Here is a 17,874-nt window from a genome sequence, read left to right as displayed (position 1 = left end):
CCTGGTTCCAACAAGTACCAACTCGCCCACTCCCTGATGGAGCTCAGTGTCCACACCTGTCAAGGAGAAGCATATTCATATAGGGTGACCTCTATGAATCTGCCAACTCGCAGCCATTTTTCACTTCCATAGAGCACCAATGGGTCTTTCAATTAAAGCCATCGGTCCAGGAGACATCCAGAGCAGGGCGTCTTTTAGAGGGCTTGCTCGCCCCTCCCCACTTTGTTTCTGTTCAAGCCAGTAACATTCCTTGGCACTTTCTAAACGCACGTTGTGTGCAGAGAAGCCAGCCTGGGACTCCAGACACCATGAAGCTGCGTGGAGAATTGAGACGGAGCAACAAAGGGTCTCCAGAGCCCTTCTTGCTCCGTGCATTTCTCCCCATAATTTAGTCTCTTTTTAAAGATTAATAAGTAAATTTAACCCCCCAAAACATTTTTTTAAGGAAAGGGGCTGGTGAGGAAGTTTAGCACTCTGAGTTCTTTATTAGACAGCCAGAAGGTTTCAAAAATCAAGCTCTGCCCCTTGAGTTGGCTGCGTGCATTGGCAGCACAGTTCCTGGACTGGAAGGGTGAGTCTGGCCCGGCGCACCCAGCATAGAACCAGCTCAGCGGACGCGTCCCCAGCCCGCGCCGCCCACGCCACACGCAGAATGCTCCTAACCGGCCAAGACGGCCTGACCTACTGTGTGTGGTTGCCTTTCTCACTAGGTGCCAGGCCCTGCCCTGTGCCCCTCACCAGTGTACCCATTTGGTAGCCCCCACCCCTACCGAGAGCAAAGGGTCTTTGTCTCCAGGCTCCGGCTGCGGAGACCGACCGGGGAACGAGAGAGGCTGGGTCTCTGGACCGCGCCCTCCGCGCGCGCTGGAACCTGGAACCTGGGCAGCCTCGGGACTGGCCCCCGGGGAGGGAGCCTCGCCTTTCCCGGTGCGGGCACCAAACGAACGCCAAGACCAGCGAGCTTTTCCCAACTCAAAGCGAACGGATCGGGCAGAATAGGGTTTCCCAGACTCGGTGTGCCCTGAGAGCAGCGGGTGGGTCCCGACGACCTTAGCAGGGCGGCGCTTTAACCGCCGCGCCACCGAGCGCCCCCCCCCGTTCCCCCGCGCCCCTGGCCACCGAGTGCATTCGGACTCAGAGTCAGCGTTTCCAAGAGCGCCTTCCCACCGACGGGGGCCTCCAAACTTGGCCGCCCGCAAGAGGAGGGCCACGACCCCGACGGCCCCGGGCCCGGGCCCCCAGCGGAGCCCCGGCCCGCGGAGGGAGGAGCGCCGCGCCCCCACCCCGGGGGGTATTTAAACCCAGTCTGGGCTCGCTGGGCGCCCGACGCCCCGGCTCCTCCCCGCCCTCCTCCCTCCTCCGGGCTTCCCCGGCACGCCCCAGCCTCCGCCCCGCGCTCGTCTTGCGCGCAGCCCCCGACCGGCGGGCCGGCGGGCGGGCGCCGGGAGCGGGGAGCGGGGTGCGGGCGGCGCTCGCCGCTGCGGAGCCGCCCCCTGACCGAGGCCGCCGCGCGCCGCCCCGCTGCCCGCAGCCCAGAGCCCCGCGGAGCGCGGCCGGCCGCCCGCAGCATGGACTCGGATTCCGGGGAGCAGAGCGAGGGCGAGAGCGGGACCGCCTCAGGTACCGAGGGGCCGCGCTCGCCCCCCGGGGGCGCGGGGGCCGGGGAGGGGGAGAGGCCGGGCAGAAATCGCGAGTCTTTCCCCCGAGCTGCCGGGAGGGAGGCCGGTCCCCAGCGGCCCGATCGCTGCCAGGCCGGGACTGGGGGTTGCCTCCGCTCCGTGAGTTTGCTTTGGGGCTCCCCTGTCCTCTGGGCATGGGCGCGCGGGCGGCGGGGAGGTGGTCTTGGGGGCTTGCTGCCCGACTGCTGTAGCGGGCCGGGGAGGGGGCGGTGGTGGTCCCCCGGGCTGGGTGGGGGCGGGGAAGGGTCCTGGAACCCCACGTCCCGTCGCCGGCGACAGCGATGGTTGCAACATAGCTGCCTTTTGAAATAACTTTCCGAGCATCGGCCTGATCTGAGAACCCCGGGCGCCGGCACCACGCTGGGGGGCAGGTGACGGGGTCCGAGGCGGCGCGACGGGATACTGCGCGCAGGAAAGAGACGAGCAGGGGTCAGATCGAAGCTGGTGGCTGTGGTTCTTTAGGCTGCTGGGGAACTGGGGGGGGGGGGGGCGAAGTGCTCGCCCAGCCCTGGCGGGCTGCGAGCGGGGGAGGTCCGGGCGGATGGGGGGCGCCCAGACGCCGACGCGGGGGCGCGCAGAAGCCGAACCCCGTCTCTCAGAGGCTCCGCCAGCTTTTCACCATCAATAGTTATGGAAGCAATGGGTGGATGCGTACTTAGGTGGGGGAACAGCAAAAACGAACCCCTCCCCTGTCTCTCTCTGATACTGAGCGCCAGGAGGGAGCCAGCCACCCAGTACCTTGGGCCATTAACCGCTGGCTTCTACCACTCTATCCTGCCCCAGGCCCACACACCTGGGGCCCCTTGTGCCTGTGGTTCCCAGCACCTTGGGGGCCAGCGGCGCTCTGCAGACCTGTGGCCTGCCTGGTGTCATCTTCTGGCACAGGCTGGAAACCCCAGAGTGGCCCTCGCATTCCCCAAATGCTAGGCACAGCCCTGTAGGGGCACAAGTGAGGAGAGGCCAGCCCAGGCGGAGGTGTAGGAAAGGTAGACCCAGGGCCAGGGGGGGCCGTGCCCAGCGTTGTCCCAAGGACCATACATATAGTATCCCCCTGAATCATCATCGAAATCGGTGAGGTGGTCAGTACCCCCATTTTACAGAGATTCGGACAGCCAGAGGAGGAGGCGGTGGTGGCCACCTGTGGGCGGAAAGGAAGGGTGGCCTTGCCAAGGCTCCTGTGTGTGTTAAGGGCCGCCTGCGCTGGGTAGGTATGCCTGGCTATCACTCTAACGCATGCGCTCTGGGGTTTCTTTCTGACTGTATGTAACACATGGAGACACACAGACTTCCTCTTGTCACTTAAAAGTTTCAGCGGGGCCTGCATCTGAGTCTCTTTCTAGAGCCCAAGAGGCCAGGGTATTGGGCATGACCTTTCCCCTCTCCCCGGATTCCAGGTTTCCATAGTTCTTCTTGCTTCCCCACCCATGATGGCTTTGGAGAAGCGAGAGAGGGAGGGGCAAGAAAGGACAAGATCGTTTGGACTGGGGTGAAGGGGAGCAGGAGTTCTTAGTACCCTGGTGCCTTTCCCTGCTCCCCTGCCGCCAGTGGGGTGTGTCGCTGTATATGCTCCCATCAGTCCTTCTCAGCACTGACAGCCAGTGTTGGGTTGGTCAGCTGCGGAGTTGGACAGCCGGCTCTTGTGCGCTGTTACCATTTGTTTCACCTTACTGTTTTCTGGGGTCGTTTCTTCCTTTTCCGTGGGCTGGAATCTCACAAGTGGAACGTTTCTTAGAATGTCACAAGCCATTCTGCTAAATGTCATTCTGTCTCACTCCGTGTTCTCCTAAAGCCTCGAATCCATTGCCTCGCTGCCCGGGCTGCACCTTTCAAGGGGGAAGCAGCAGTGAGGTACAGGTTGGGTGATGGGGCTTATCCATGGGGGTGGGCCTCTGTGCGTACAGGACACTTGTCCTTCATCGGGGGCCCTGTCTCTAGGCAAGCAGACGAGATGATGAATTGTGTAACTGAGAAAGATGCAGCCTGAATGAGACCTGTTGGAATATTGCCACGTGTGTCTGTGTGCATGTAACCCGGAAAAGAGACAAGCAACTTCCCTGCCATACAGTGTATTCCGACTCTTGGCAATCCCCCATGGGTTTCCAAGACAAGAATTTCTCAGAGTAGAAAACCTCATCGTTCTCCCCTGGATCTGCTGGTGGTGTTGAACTGTTTACCTTGCCATCTGCAGTCCACTGTCTCCTCTTATCCACGGACATCGAGTAGATTCTGAGTCATAGCGGCTCTGTAGGATAGAGTAGAACCCCCCTGGTTGGTGTCTGAGACTTTTGGTCCTCATTGGCGGAGAAAGGCTCATCATTATATTGATACTGACCTGGACACTTCTCGATTATCCATTACTCCGGGGAGAGTGTGCCAGTGGGAGACACCTACTCCTTTCCTAAAATCACAATGCCACCACTAGGAAGACTGCTTTGTTTTTCTCAGCAAACGTGTGGAAAAGCCGCAGGACAGCCATAGGAGCCTGGGCTGTGGAATTAGAGGGACGTTTTAAGTCTCCATCTGCAGGGCAAGTTACTTAGCCCCGACAGTGCTCAGTTTCCCACTCTTCAATTCAGGGAGAGCAGCAGGACCACAAGGAGCTCAGGGAGATGACATAGAATAACATGAAACATGTTCCTGGTGTGCAGTGGCCAGGTAGTAAATGGGGGCTGTTGTTACCACCTGATTGGGTGAACACCATGAGATGAGGCAGCCCGTAAAATGCGCATCACAATTAGAAGACCCTTAGCCTCACCTTGCTCAGACTGCCTGGGGAGACCTCTTCTGAACATTCAACTCCTTCTTACTCTCTTTCCTCTGGCTTGTGTGTGCGTATACATAATGCATGTGTCTATATGGAGTTTTGTTTGTTTTTGATCTCTTTCCACCCACAGCCGTCTTCTAGCTCAAGACTTAAAGACAGGGACATTCAAACCCACATCTTCCCACCATCCCGTCTTCCAGCTTTAGGGAATGTGATAAAAAGGCAGCGGACTCGGTACCAAGTTGTAGCCTGGTAATGGGAGAGGGCCCTCTTCCAGTCACTTCAGATGAGCAGAGGAGACGCCCTTTCTTCCCCTGCTCTATACTGGGGAGCTGTCCCCCTTCAAGATGGCAGGGAGCAGAGGAGAACCTCACCTCCTCCCCACTACAGTCTTCTTTCCAGTCACATGTCAGCCAAGGAGCAAGGAAATCTCTGTGTCCCCTCATTCCTGACCGTACCCCTCTCAAGACACGTGTCTAAAGATCCCCCCCCCCCCACTGCGGGCTGTGCAGATCGTTCACAGAGCAACCCCCTGCTTCATCTCAAGCTGTATTTCTGGGCCTTCAAGGAAACACAGGCTGGTGGTTCTGCGCCCTTCTCTTTCTGCACCTCTTCTCTGCCTTCCTGGCGTTTTGGGGTTCCTTTGATGAGTAGCAAGGAGGCAGGGTTTGTGGACACTGGATCCATTCCACAGACCTAACTTGGCTGCCTCTCTCAGAAGTCATAGAGCTTGGTGGGCTCACTCCGCAACTGAGCCCTTCCTAAGAAGCAACAGGGAATAAATAAATCATTAGCAATGTCAGTTTTTGCCCTGTCTGACTTTGAAGACCACGATGGTCTTATCCAGCTCAGAGGGAAGACAAGCCACGTCCACTCACAGCTAGCTGGGCCAGGGCAGTTGAGCTGATGGGGCGTCCAGGCAGCAAGGTAGTTGCTGCAGAGAAGCATTGCCATCTGTCATTGTCACTCGGTGATAAGGGGTCCTCTACAGACATAAAGACCAGAGAAAGCAGAGGACTCCTAATCATGAATGTCCTTCCTACCTTCCCTTCCCCAGGGCCTAAGCTTGGCCCACGTGGACAGAAGCACAAGGAATGGGTAGGCTTCATATGTGACTAAGCGGAAGGACGGCCTTCCAGGGGGCAGACACAGCTTGAGCAAAGGCACAAATAAATAGAAAGGCACCTGAGTGCCTGGTACACACCAGGAGAGATGGGAAATAAAGTTCCATTGGTGCTGTTACGAGGCCCTGAATCATGCACATCTTCGTGGTTGGTTACAGCGGCACCATTTCGATCCAGAGGATTTCCGGTGTCTTCATTGTTGGTGGTAGATGGCCAGGCCTTTCTAGCTCATCTTAGTCTGGAAACATAAATAACTAACTCACTACCCTCAAGTTGTTCCCAGCTCGTGGTGACCTTGTAGCCCAGAGGAGAGCTGCCCCTAGGGCTCCCAAGGGTGTTTCTAAGTCATCAAAGGAGCAGCTGACTAGTTTAAACCACTGACCTTCTGGGGAACCCATTTATGGCACCAGAGCCCCTTCTGAGTCTGGAAGCCCTGCCGATCCCTGCTCAGCATCCTAGCAACAGGTAGGCCTCCGCCTGACAATCAGATGAGGCTGGGAGGCTAGAAATCAACTCAGTTTTCACACATGGAAAGCAAGAACCGCACCTCATAGCTCCCCCTGCCCACTCGATGGGCCGTGTTATTCTTGTTAGCCATCACCAAGTCCATTTCAGCTCTCAGCCGCAGAGTGCAATTGCCCCAGAGGGTTTTCTAAGCCGTCAGCTAGCTCCCACAGAGCCAGCGGCTGGGTGTGACCTGCCAGTCGGTCCTTTTGCAACGGAGTGCCGAACTGTCGCATGACCAGGGTGCCCTTAGACCAGTGTAGACGTGCTGAATAATGACAAGGTCTTAAAAAACCTGGAGCTGATGGTGCCTAGAGAGCCGTGGCTGATGGTTGAACGGAATGAGAGCCGGTATTCCTAAATGAGGCCGTGCCAGCCTGGAGACGGACTGGGGTGACCTAGGCCCCAGGCCTCCACTGCCAGCCTGGGGTCACCCTGTCGGAGGGGGTGCGACATTGAGGCGGGCAGGATAGGAAGGCTCCCAATGGCATTTCCCAGAAACAAACAACAGAAGTTGGTAACAGATTGTACAAAAGCAGTGGAGGAGAGAGGAGAGTGGGATGCATGCTACAGCACGTTTCCCTGGGGTGAGGGCAGAAGGGCCCAGGGAAAATGCCCTAGAAGCAGGAAAGGCAGGCGGTGGCTCCCCCAGCCTGAGATGCACCCCCGCCACCTCTGGCACCCCGCTCCTCTCTTCCTTCCCACCAGGCACTTCCCAACAGAGCTTTTTGGCTGTAGCCTACGGTCCCCTTTAACCAGACACCCCCTTCAGCACACTGACTTGAGGGGCTGTGAAGTTTGTTGACTCTCACTGTCCTGTTCCTCACACCCAGACTGGGGGGGGGGGGGGGGGGGGGCGGAGGCCGTTCAGTACACCTTGTCAACCGGCAGTTTGATGGGCAGGCCAACTGACAGTAGGGACCAACCTGGGGGATCACACATCATTTGGCTATTCGTCAGAGCCCTCTACTTCTCATTCCTGTTTGTTGGACCGGTGGGTGTCTGCCGGTTCCACGCAGTGAGTTGTGGCTGCTTTGAGGATAAAGATCTTGCCTTGTGCGTTTTCATGTTCCCGAGATTTTATGGACATAATAAATGAGTGAGCATCTTAAGGTGCCTCCTGAGAACTTTGCACAAAAAAAGGCCAGAGCGGGAGCCAGGAACCTGCCGTGTAATACAGAACTGCCGAAACGTCCCTTTGGCAGGTTTTAAATTTTAATTGGGGCCCAACTTTAAGATTTCTTGTGCTTCCTGCTCTGTTAGGATGGATGGGGGTGGAGGGAGATGGGGACAGAGTCTGTCCTGTCCTCTAGAATGTCATCTTATAGGGGAGGGGGATCCCCTGCATAGTGGCCATGGACCAAGGCATTGTATGAAGAAGGCTTCTGCCACGGCCCGGCCCTGCGATTCCACATGGCTCCTTCTCTGCTGTGTTCCTCCTTGATACCAGTCATTTCCGACTCTGCAACCCATAGCTACTCCTGTACCCATCTCATCTCCTGCACCCAGCTACCTTCCTAAGGGCAAGATTTGGGTCTTCTTCATCTGCATCAGCACACACACAGACACACACATCCATATCCCCTAAACACCATAGCAGGTTGTTAGATGGATAGAGGGAGAGAGGGTGGGGGAGAGGAAAGGAGGGACTTGTAGGTTGGTTCTTGAGGAAGTAGACTCTGGGCTAGAGCTTAGCATGCAGAAGGCTTATTGGAGACTCTGCCCTTGGGATCCACATCTGGGGAAGGGAAGGGAAGCTAAACTAGACTAGGCAGAAAGAGAAGCTGACGTGTGTGTTGCAGATGCAACTACAGCCCCAACCAGTCCCACAGAGCTCATGTGCCAGGATGGCTCTTCAGAACTGTTCTCAGTCGGGGAAAGAAGTCAAGTTCCCATAACTCCCACAGGGATCAGGCATCCTGAGGTGCAGCCTTGGGCGAGACTGTGCCCTTCAGCCGAGGGCTGTCTGCAGGGAGCACACCCAACAGGCAGTGGAGAAGCCCTCCATTCCGAAGAACAAACCTGGCCCTTTGCCACAGCAAAGCCCTACAGGTGACTCCAGAAGTTGTTAGGGAGGTTTTATTAGAGACAGGGGCCTGGTCTACTAGCAGAGTTCAGGGGAGAGTTGTGGAGCTGTAAAACTCTATCTAGTCCTGTTTAAGATGATTTAGACCTTAAGTTCCCAAACTTATTTGGTCTAGTATCCCCTTATCAGAAGTAATAATAATAAATCACCGAGCACTCCCTTGGCAATGAGAGACCTTTGTGTTCCAGCCGTCCATCCAGGATAAAGTGTAGGCATCTGTTTGTGCAGCTCCCCTGGGTTGTTCCAGACCCCCCCACCAGGGGGCGGCATCGTCCACTTTGGGAAACTGGTTAGACCCAGGCAGTGCTGTGCAGGAGAGACCGAGCTGGCGGGCAGAGTGGCATCAGCAGTGCATCATGTAGGATTTGGAACATGGGGAAACCTGTTGCCTTGAGCTCTGCAGGAAAGACGCCATGGAGGACCCTTGAAGGGGTGGGGGGATTTGAATGGGAAGAGAAGAAAGAGGGCTCGGCTAGAGGGAAACAGAAGGCGTGGGCAGACTGGCAGGACAGGAGCCCCTAAATTAGTGAGAGAAGGGGAGTGTCTTACCCAGAAGCAGCGCTGGATGTCACTGCCGCTGTTGTAGCCGCGTGTATGTGTCTGGGGGTGGAGAGAGAATGGGTACGAGTGTGTACATCCACGGCTCTATCCCCTACGTTGTTTTCTCTTGAGGAAATAGGGCACCTGCTTTTCCATTTGTCAGCAAAACTAAATGATAGTCGCACTTTCCATTCGCAGCTTTCTCGAATGGGCTCATGTTACTCCAGCATTACCACCGGCTCCTGGTGGGATGCGCATGGTAGGGCCTATAAAGACACTGTTACGTTGTTTTTCAGCCACTTGGCTTCCAACTGTATGTAAAAAGCTTGTGTAGGTGGGTGGTTGGGCCGTGTTCTGTGGCTGCACAGAAATGAAAAGGAGAGAGGAGGAGAATTTAAAAATAATTCCCCTAACAGCCCAATGCAAGGAAATATATACGAAGACAAGAAGAGTGACTAGCCACACACACACACACACACACACACACACACACACACACACACAGGCATGTGGAGAAAGTGTGTGTGTGTGTGTGTGTGTGTGTGTGTGAGAGAGAGAGAGAGAGAGAGAGAGAGAAATGCGCTTTTTTGGTAACTTAATGGTCAGATTCTGGAGCTGCTATAGAACAATTTCACATTCGTGTTGGCTTTCTAAACATCCTTGCCTGCGAATAAATTTGAGGCGGTCCATGGAAAATCTGTGAGCGTGCAGACTGTCGAATGGAAAGCTTGGCGGCCCAGAAAGTGCTGGCCACACCCTAATGGAAACCAGTATGTTGTAACTCGGTTCTCAGAGGGAAAAAGGAGATGCTTTGGTTGTGTCCAAAGCTTGCTCTAAACTGTTTAAAACACAAACACAGCTTCTGGGATCAGTTTTCAAAAATAGAATATGCTTTCTGCGAAACTGCCGTAGCCTCTGAGAGGCAGATTTTAGCCGCAGTGGCCGGGGGAGCCCCCCAGTTCTGGTGGGGGCATCCAGTTTCATGTGAGGAGAAGATTCGTTGAGCTGCTGCTAGTGAGGGCCTTGGGGCAGGAGTGGTGGGGTGGGGAGTGGAGACTGGGGTGGGCAGGAGGAGCTGGAGTTGACAAATTGCCAATGTGGCAAATATGGGGAGTAGTAAATAATATCAGAAACTGTAAAGACGGCCTCCGTCCAGCCAGAATCCAGCCCCACATGGGCTAAGGCATTGGAATGCCAACTGCAAGGTCGGCAGCTCAGGCCCAACCTGGGGAAGATGAGGCTGTCAGCTCCCACAGAGATGCACAGTCTCCGAAGCCCTAGAGAGTCTGCACCGATGGGGTGGATCTCATATGAAAAATAATAGTGATTTCACTTCCACTGTGTGGGAGATCTGGGTTCAAGTCCTGGCCAGTGCCGTTCTGTGTAGCCGCCACCGCTCTGGCCAGCAGCGCTTGTGTGTGGCTATGCTACGAGACGGGTTTTAGGAGAGCCTTCAGAGTGAGGCAGATAGAAAGAAAGGCCTGGTGATCTACGCCTAAAAATCATCCCGTGGAAACCCGACAAATAGCAGCAGTGGTAGCCACAACTCATCATGGGCTGGGGCGGGGCTGGCCATGAGTCTCAGGGACCAGCTGACAGCAGCTAACAGAAGCAACAACTACGTGCCTCGGGGACTCGGCTAACGGTGAGGTTTTTAATGCCGTAGCAGCCTTCTGGGCTAGGTGCTATCAGCACCCTTGCACAGAGCAGGAAACCCAGGCGCAGAGAGGCTAAGGGACTTGTTCAAGGCCAGCGAGCTCTTCAGAGGATGGGAAGCCAGAGTCTGCGCCTGTCCAGGGAGGCTGGTAGATGCCACCGGGCATCTTAATCACATCCCCGAGAGTTCTCTTTCTGCTGCAGGCATGACCTGTACCAGCCCACTAACACTCGGGCCAGGCTTGGCCAGCATGGCCCACGGAGCAAGGGGCTAGTGAAGAGAGGACAGGTGAGCAAGGGTCACCACAAGGCCCCGCCAGGGAGAGAAGACATTGCAAGACCCCACAGCACCAGGCATCCTCTGGGACAGGAGTGTGGCAGGCCCCTAGAGGACGGAGGAGGAGCGGAAAACAGGGAAGGGAGGTGTTTCTCTTAGAATGCAATTAAGCCAGGTCTTTAGCCTCCCCCTCCCCACCCCAATATGCAGCATCGCATCAAGTACAGAGTCCATGGGACATGGGGACCCACGGGACACCAGGGGGAGAGAAAACTCACAGATGCGGCTGCGGCTGCCGAGCGAAGCCTCGCTGGACCAGTGTCCAGCCCACTTTGTCTCTCGGTGACCACTCTTAGGTTCAGTGTGTTATGAACCAAGGAATGTGAGCTCACTCTAGAAGCTCTGTCTAGAGCAGGGGTCCTCAAACTTTTTAACAGGGGTCAGTTCACTGTCCCTCAGACCCGTTGGAGGGCCGGACTATAGTTTAAAAAAAAAAAACCTATGAGCAAATTCCTATGCACACTGCACATATCTTATTTTGAAGTGAAAAAAACAAATGGGGGTAAAACACCCGGCGGGCCGGATAAATGTCCTCGGCGGGCCGCATGTGGCCCGTGGGCCGTAGTTTGAGGACGCCTGCTCTAGAGCATGTGAAAGCGTTCAAAGAGAGTGGTCCACTGAACCCTAAGAACAGTTGAGCTTTTCCCAAAGGAAAAGTGTGAGCCCCAAAGGAATGGGAAATGAGAGGCCTTTCTTGGAGGGGAGTGGGAGGGTATGAGACAGCAAGACCCTTGCCCCCCCCACCCCCTTTCTGAAATGTCCAACTGGGGATATGGTTTATAACATGGCGAAGTATTGCTAAGTAGACTCAGAACTAGAAGGGGAGGCCAGCCCCTCTCTTCGTACCCCCAAGTGTGCACGGTCATCAAAAAAGGTCTGTCTGCCCTGTCCAGTGCCGCTGGGCCTCCAGGGGTATTCTGGGTACTGGGACAGCACCAGGACCCCTGCCCTTTTCCCTTCTTGCACCTTCCACTGTGTTCTTCCAGTGCCTTCTGCTCACCGTTTCTTTCCTGTGGCTCCTCCTCCTGGGTCCCTCCACCTAGGCTCAGTCTGCTTAGGACTATCCCCAGTCCAGGCTCCATCCCCCCCAGGACCATCCCCCAGCCCTGACTCAGACCCCCAGGACTGTCCCCAGCCCAGGCTCCAGCCCCCCAGGGCTGTCCCCAGCCTAGGCTCAGACCCCCAGGGCTGTCCCCAGCCCAGACTCAGACCCCCAGGACTGTCCCCAGTCCAGGCTCAGACCCCCAGGACTGTCCCCAGCCCAGGCTCAGACCCCCAGGGCTGTCCCCAGCCCAGGCTCAGACCCCCAGGGCTATCCCCAGCCCAGGCTCAGACCCCCAGGACTGTCCCTAGCCCAGGCTCAGACCCCCAAGACACCTTCCCTTTCTCATTAAGTATAGCCCTCCTTGGAGCTCATGGAAATCTGTTACTTTTTTTTTTAAGAGTCAAGAGGCATTTGTTAGGTTTTTTTTTTTTAATCATTTTACTGGAGGCTCTTACACCTCTTATCACAATCCATACATGCATCTATTGTGTCAAGCACATTTGTACATTTGTTGCCAGTATCATTCTCAAAACATTTTCTTTCTACTTGAGCCCTTGGTATCAGCTCCTCATTTTTTTCTCCCACCCCCCATGAATCCTTGATAATTTATACATGTTTTTTCATGTCTTACAACTACTGTCTCCCTTCACCTACTTTTCTGTTGTCCGTCCCCCTGAAAGGGGGTTATATGTAAATCATTGTGATTGGTTTCCCCTTTCTACCCCGCATCCCCTTTCCCTTGCCCTCCTAGTATTGCTACTCTCATTATGGGTCCTGAGAGGATTATCTGCCCTGGATTCCCTGTGTTGTGAGCTCTTATCTGTACCAGTGTACATGTTGTGATCTAGTCAGATTTGTAAGATAGAACTGGGGTCATGAGAGTGGGAGGGGGGCATTAAAGAACTAGAGGAAAGTTGTATGTTTCATCGATGCTGTACTGCACCCTGACTGACTCGTCTCTTCCTGTGACCCTTCTGTAAGGGGATGTCCAATTGTCTAATGATGAGCTTTGGGTCTCCACTCTGCACTCCCCCTCATTCACATCAACATGATATTTTTGGTTTTGTTTGGGGCATTTGTTAGGTTTTGAGACACCCATTTCTGTTGAGCTTATTAAATAGCTGTCAATTTCAGGAATTGATGTATTGGCTTCTGACACTCCAGTTAGGTTTCATCTTTGCATCGATTGACTTGTCTTCTTTCTCTTCTTTATTTTTTGTTGGGGGTGTGGGCAGTGTAAAGAGCCACGGCTATTTGTTCATCTGTGCTAGACCTCCCCACCTTTAGGATTTACCTTGCACAATTTACTGACAGCGTCCCAACCAAGCAAGGCTGTCAGAACACAGCTTAGACAGGGCCGGCTGCAGAGAGCCCAGAGGTGTGTCTAGGGGGAATTAAACCTGGATTTTTCTTGGCCATATTTTTTCCTTTTGACTTTTCTGTGTCTAATCCTGGGGTTTCCGTGCCCTCCCTCAGTCCTTCCTTCTCATTAATATGTATTTCTTTTCCCACTTATTCCCCCCCCCCACCCCCCCGTGGCCAGACATGGACCTTGTTCCTTGCCAACAACACGCTTTCATTTTGGGAACGACCACCCATTCTTACCGCAGGGAGCGTGAGATTCCGCAAAGCTGTGCGTCCCACCCTGGCCTCTCTCCTAAGCAAGACTCCTACCTTTCCCCAGAGCCTGGACCTGACTGCCCAGAAGACTGCTCAGAAGGCCCATTCTTTCCCCTCCCCCCTCTCCCCAACTCTGCCCGTGGCCTGGCAGCCACCAAGGCAGTCACACAAATGCAAAGTCATGCAAATGAGATAGCCACCCCCTCCCCCCCCCATAAGATCTGCTTGTGATCCGACAACACGGACGAAGCAGGCGTTCCTAGCCTTGGTTTCAGAGTAAGAAACAGACCCAGAGATGAAATGACCCCACGCCGCACGGCAAATGGCAGATGTGCCCGATTTAAAGCTGCCGCGTACAAGAAGCAGGGGTGAGGAAGGGAGAAACGCATCTACATATCCAACCTAATAAACACACTATTAAATATTCACTCCATTGTGTGCTGCCTGCTTAAATGAATCACGACATTTCCACCGACTGGAACATTAGTCAGCTGTTGAGAAAAAAACTAGTCTGAGGAATACTTCATGGTGTTGGGATGGTCATATTACAATGTCACGTCAAGAAAGAACGCTTGATAATGTGTGACCCCAGTTTTGCTATATGCATGTATACAGACAACCCTCCAACCAAATCCACTGTCAATCCCAGCTCTACAGAACAGAGCGAGGAGCCCTGGGGGTGTCGTAAGTTACTCGTTGGGCTACTGACTGTCCCCTTGCTAGGTAGACTGCTGGTATCCTGGATGCTCATTCCTTCCATGACTTCTCTCTCTCTTGCCCCATTCCAAATATGTACCTACATCCTTTTCATTTACACATAGATTTTGGATCTGTGTGACTTTTACAACTGGAGGAAGAGTTAAACCTGCCTCATTGCCATTGAGGCCATTCCAACTCATTGAGACTCTGGTGGTGTAGTGGTCAGCGCCTCGGGAGGCCGTTAAACCTACCTCACTGCCATTGAGGCCATTCCAACTCATTGAAACTCTGGTGGTGTAGTGGTCAGCGCCTCGGGAGGCCGTTAAACCTACCTCACTGCCATTGAGGCCATTCCAACTCATTGAAACTCTGGTGGTGTAGTGGTCAGCGCCTCGGGAGGCCGCTAGCCATGGAGTCAGCAGTTTGAAACCGCCACTCAGTCCTCGGGAGAAAGACGAGGTTTTCTATGCCTTGAAAGAGTTACGGTCTTGAAACCCCCGGGCAGTTCTACCCTGCCCTGTAGGGTCGCTATGAGACAGAGAAGGACTTTTTCATGAAAGCATGACTCGACAAAAGGACAAACCGTCTGATTTTTTTTTAAATGGGCAAAGAAATGAAGAAACATTTCTACAAAGAAGACATGCCAAGAAACACCTGAAAAGGTGCCCCGGCCCGTGAGTCATTCAGGATTGCGAATCAAAAGTGCAGTGAGATACGAGTCACACCCACTAGAGAATGGCTCTTATCAAACAACTAGACAGAAACGAACAAGTGTGGTCGAGGACATGGGAACGCCGGAACCTTCACGGTGTGCATGAAAAATGATGTGGCTTCTGTGACCTCCTCCCTGGGAGATGGACGGCAGAGAAGGGGGGGAAGGGAGACTCCGGATAGGGCAAGATATGACAAGATAACAATCTATAAATTATCAAGGGCTCATGAGAGAGGGGGGAGCGGGGAGGGAGGGGGAAAAAGAGGACCTGATGCAAAGGGCTTAAGTGGAGAGCAAATGCTTTGAAAATGATTAGGGCAAAGAATGTACGGATGTGCTTTATACAATTGATGCATGTACATGTATGGATTGTGATAAGAGTTGTATGAGCCCCTAATAAAATGTAAAAAAAAGAAAGAAAAATGATGTGGCTCCTTCAGACGAAGTTTGGCGGCTCCTCAAAAAGCTAAGCCAAGCTTTACCCCAGGATCCCACGATGCCACACCTAGGTATATACCCCAAAGGAGGGAGAGCAGGGCACTCGGTTGCCTTGTAACTAACATTCACTGCATCGTTTGTCACGCTAGCCAGCAGGCAGATGGGACTCAAGGGTCCCTCAGTAACTGGATGGGCCAGGTGGGGTGTAACCACACAATGGACTAGAAATCGTGTTCCACCATGAAGAAGAATGAAATCGTGGTGCTTCTTCAACGTGGATGAACTTTGAAAGCGTTGTACTGAGTGAAGTAAGTCAGCCACAAAGGACAACCATTCTATGTTCCATTTCCATGAAATCTCTAGCACAAGCAAATGTCTGATGACCAAAAGTAGAACAGCCGTTACCAGGGACTTGGGGGAGGGGAAAATGGGAAGTGATTGTTTGGTGACCGCAGAGGTTCTGTTTGGGAGGATGAAGACGTTCTAGAAATAGGTAGTGGTGGTCACTGTGCAACACTGTGAATATTCTTCTTTTTTTAATAATCATTTTTATTGGGGCCCGTCCAACACTTAACACAAGTTAACATACATCCAGTGTGTCAAGCACATTTGTACATTTGTTGCCATCATCATTCTCAAAACATTTGCTTTCTACTTGAGCCCTTGGTATCAGTTCCTCATTTTCCCCCCTCCGTTCCCACCCCCTCTCCCTCATGAACCCTTGATAATTTATAAATTATTATTATTTTGTCATATCTTACACTGTTCGACATCTCCCTTCACCCACTTTTCTGTTGTGTGTCCCCCAAGGAGGAGGTGATATATAGATCTTTATAATGGGTTCCCCCTTTCTACCCCATCTTCCCTCCACCCTCCCAGTATCACCACTCTCACCACTGGTCCTGAAGGGATCATCTACCTTGGATTCCCTGAGTTTCTAGTTCCCATCTGTACCAGTGTACCACCACTGGTCTAGCCGAATTTTTAAAGTAGAATTGGGATCATGATAGTGGGGGGTGGGGGAAGGAGGATTTAAGAATTAGAGGAAAGTGTATGTTTCATTGTTGCTACACTGCATCCTGACTTGCTTGTCTCCTCCCCATAGCCCTTCTATAAGGGGATGTCCAGTTGCCTACCGATGGGTTTTGGGTCCCCACGCCGCACTTCCCCCTCATTCACAATGAATGATTTTTGTTCTTTGGTGCCTGATCCCTGACCCCTTCAACACCTTGTGATTGCACAGGCTGGTGTGCTTCTTCCACGTGGGCTTTGTTGCTTCTCAGCTAGATGACCACTTGTTTATTTTCAATCCTTTAAAACCCCAGATACTATATCTTTTGATAGTTGGGCACCAGCAGCTTTCTTTACCACATTTGCTTATGTACCTGCTTTGTCTTCAGCAATCGTGTTGGGAAGGTGAGCATCATGGAATGCCAGTTTAATGGAACAAAGTGTTCTTGCATTGAGGGAGGACTTGAGTGGAGGCCCAATGTCCATCTGCTACCTTAGTACTAAGCCTATAAATATATGCACATAGATCAGAATGGTAGTGTCTTAGAAGCTTGTGTGTGGCCATGTAAGGGTGCAAAAAAAAGAGTGAAGAACTCAAGGACACTTGGAAATAATGATCCCAATAGACTAATACTCCACACAAATGTCAGCTATAACCCTAAGACCAGAAGAACTAGATGGTGCTCGGCCACCACTACTGACAACTCTGAAACGTCCTGAATAAACTGGGAGAAAAATATGGAACAAAACATTAAGTTTTAAAAAAAGCTAACTGGAGGCTATAGACAACCTTCAGACCTAAAACAGAACCCACCAACCACCCATCTACGCCCTCTCAATTTGCAGCCAAACAAGAGACAGCTCTATAAGGAGTGCAGTCAGACTCGGGAGGCGTGTGCTTTTTAGAACCAGCAACCATTTGAGATCAACAAGGCAGTCTTTGCTCAAGGGCAAAGTTGAGAAGGCAGGAAGGGGGTAGGAAAGAAAGAGAAAGGGCAAATGGGTAAGTCCTGTTACATTGTGGGTAATGCAATCAATGACATGAAACAAACTGGGTATGAATTCTTGCATGGAAAACGTATTTGCTTTGTAAACCTCCACCCAGTTCCCAGTAACTTGTTGTTTTAATAAAAGAAGATGAGGCCAGGTGACAGGAACAGTGAAAGGGGCAGGATTGTAGGATGGGCCCTGTTCTCTTGAGAGTCATGCCTGCCTCAGTCATGCCAGTCATGCCTGCCTCAGCCTTTTTGGGTACCCACCACCTGAGGGATACCCCCTCTTCAACTTAAACCCACCACCATTGAATCAGTTCAGTCTCAGAGCAACTCTTGGTACAGGGCCTCCGAGGCTGTAAATCTTGAGGGAAACAGATTTTAAGATGCATAAAACCTAAGTTTATTGTATTCCATATTTCACTAATTTCCCATTCTCGGGCTGCTGCTAGACGTAGGGTGGGAAAATTGCACCCCCGGGCCAAATGCAGCCTTCTACCTGTTTTCGATGGTCCACATGGTCAAGAATGGCCTCTACATTTTTAAATGACTATGCAAGACTATGGAGCTCCTGGGTAACACAAATGGTTACGTCATTCGGAAGCTAACTGAAAGGTGGGAGGTTTGAGTCGACCCAGAGGTGCCTTGGCAGAAAGACATGGGGTTC

The 17,874-nt window shown here is 53.0% G+C and overlaps 1 protein-coding gene across 1 annotated transcript in view; it reads left to right on the top strand.

The window, feature by feature from the left end:
* Positions 1-1,441: 1,441 nt before the first annotated feature.
* TNFAIP8L3 (TNF alpha induced protein 8 like 3) overlaps positions 1,442-17,874 on the top strand; it is a 50,368-nt gene continuing 33,935 nt past the window's right edge. Inside the window, exon 1 of the mRNA XM_075530794.1 lies at positions 1,442-1,620. Within this exon, the coding sequence (XP_075386909.1) occupies positions 1,569-1,620 (52 nt within the window). The 5' untranslated portion in view covers positions 1,442-1,568. The remainder of the gene's footprint in view (positions 1,621-17,874) is intronic.

The sequence above is a fragment of the Tenrec ecaudatus genome, chromosome 14, assembly GCF_050624435.1.
Source record: "Tenrec ecaudatus isolate mTenEca1 chromosome 14, mTenEca1.hap1, whole genome shotgun sequence".
In the NCBI taxonomy this organism is placed as follows: domain Eukaryota; kingdom Metazoa; phylum Chordata; class Mammalia; order Afrosoricida; family Tenrecidae; genus Tenrec; species Tenrec ecaudatus.
Note: the sequence above shows the minus strand (reverse complement) of the source record. Positions and strands in the feature narration are given on the sequence as shown.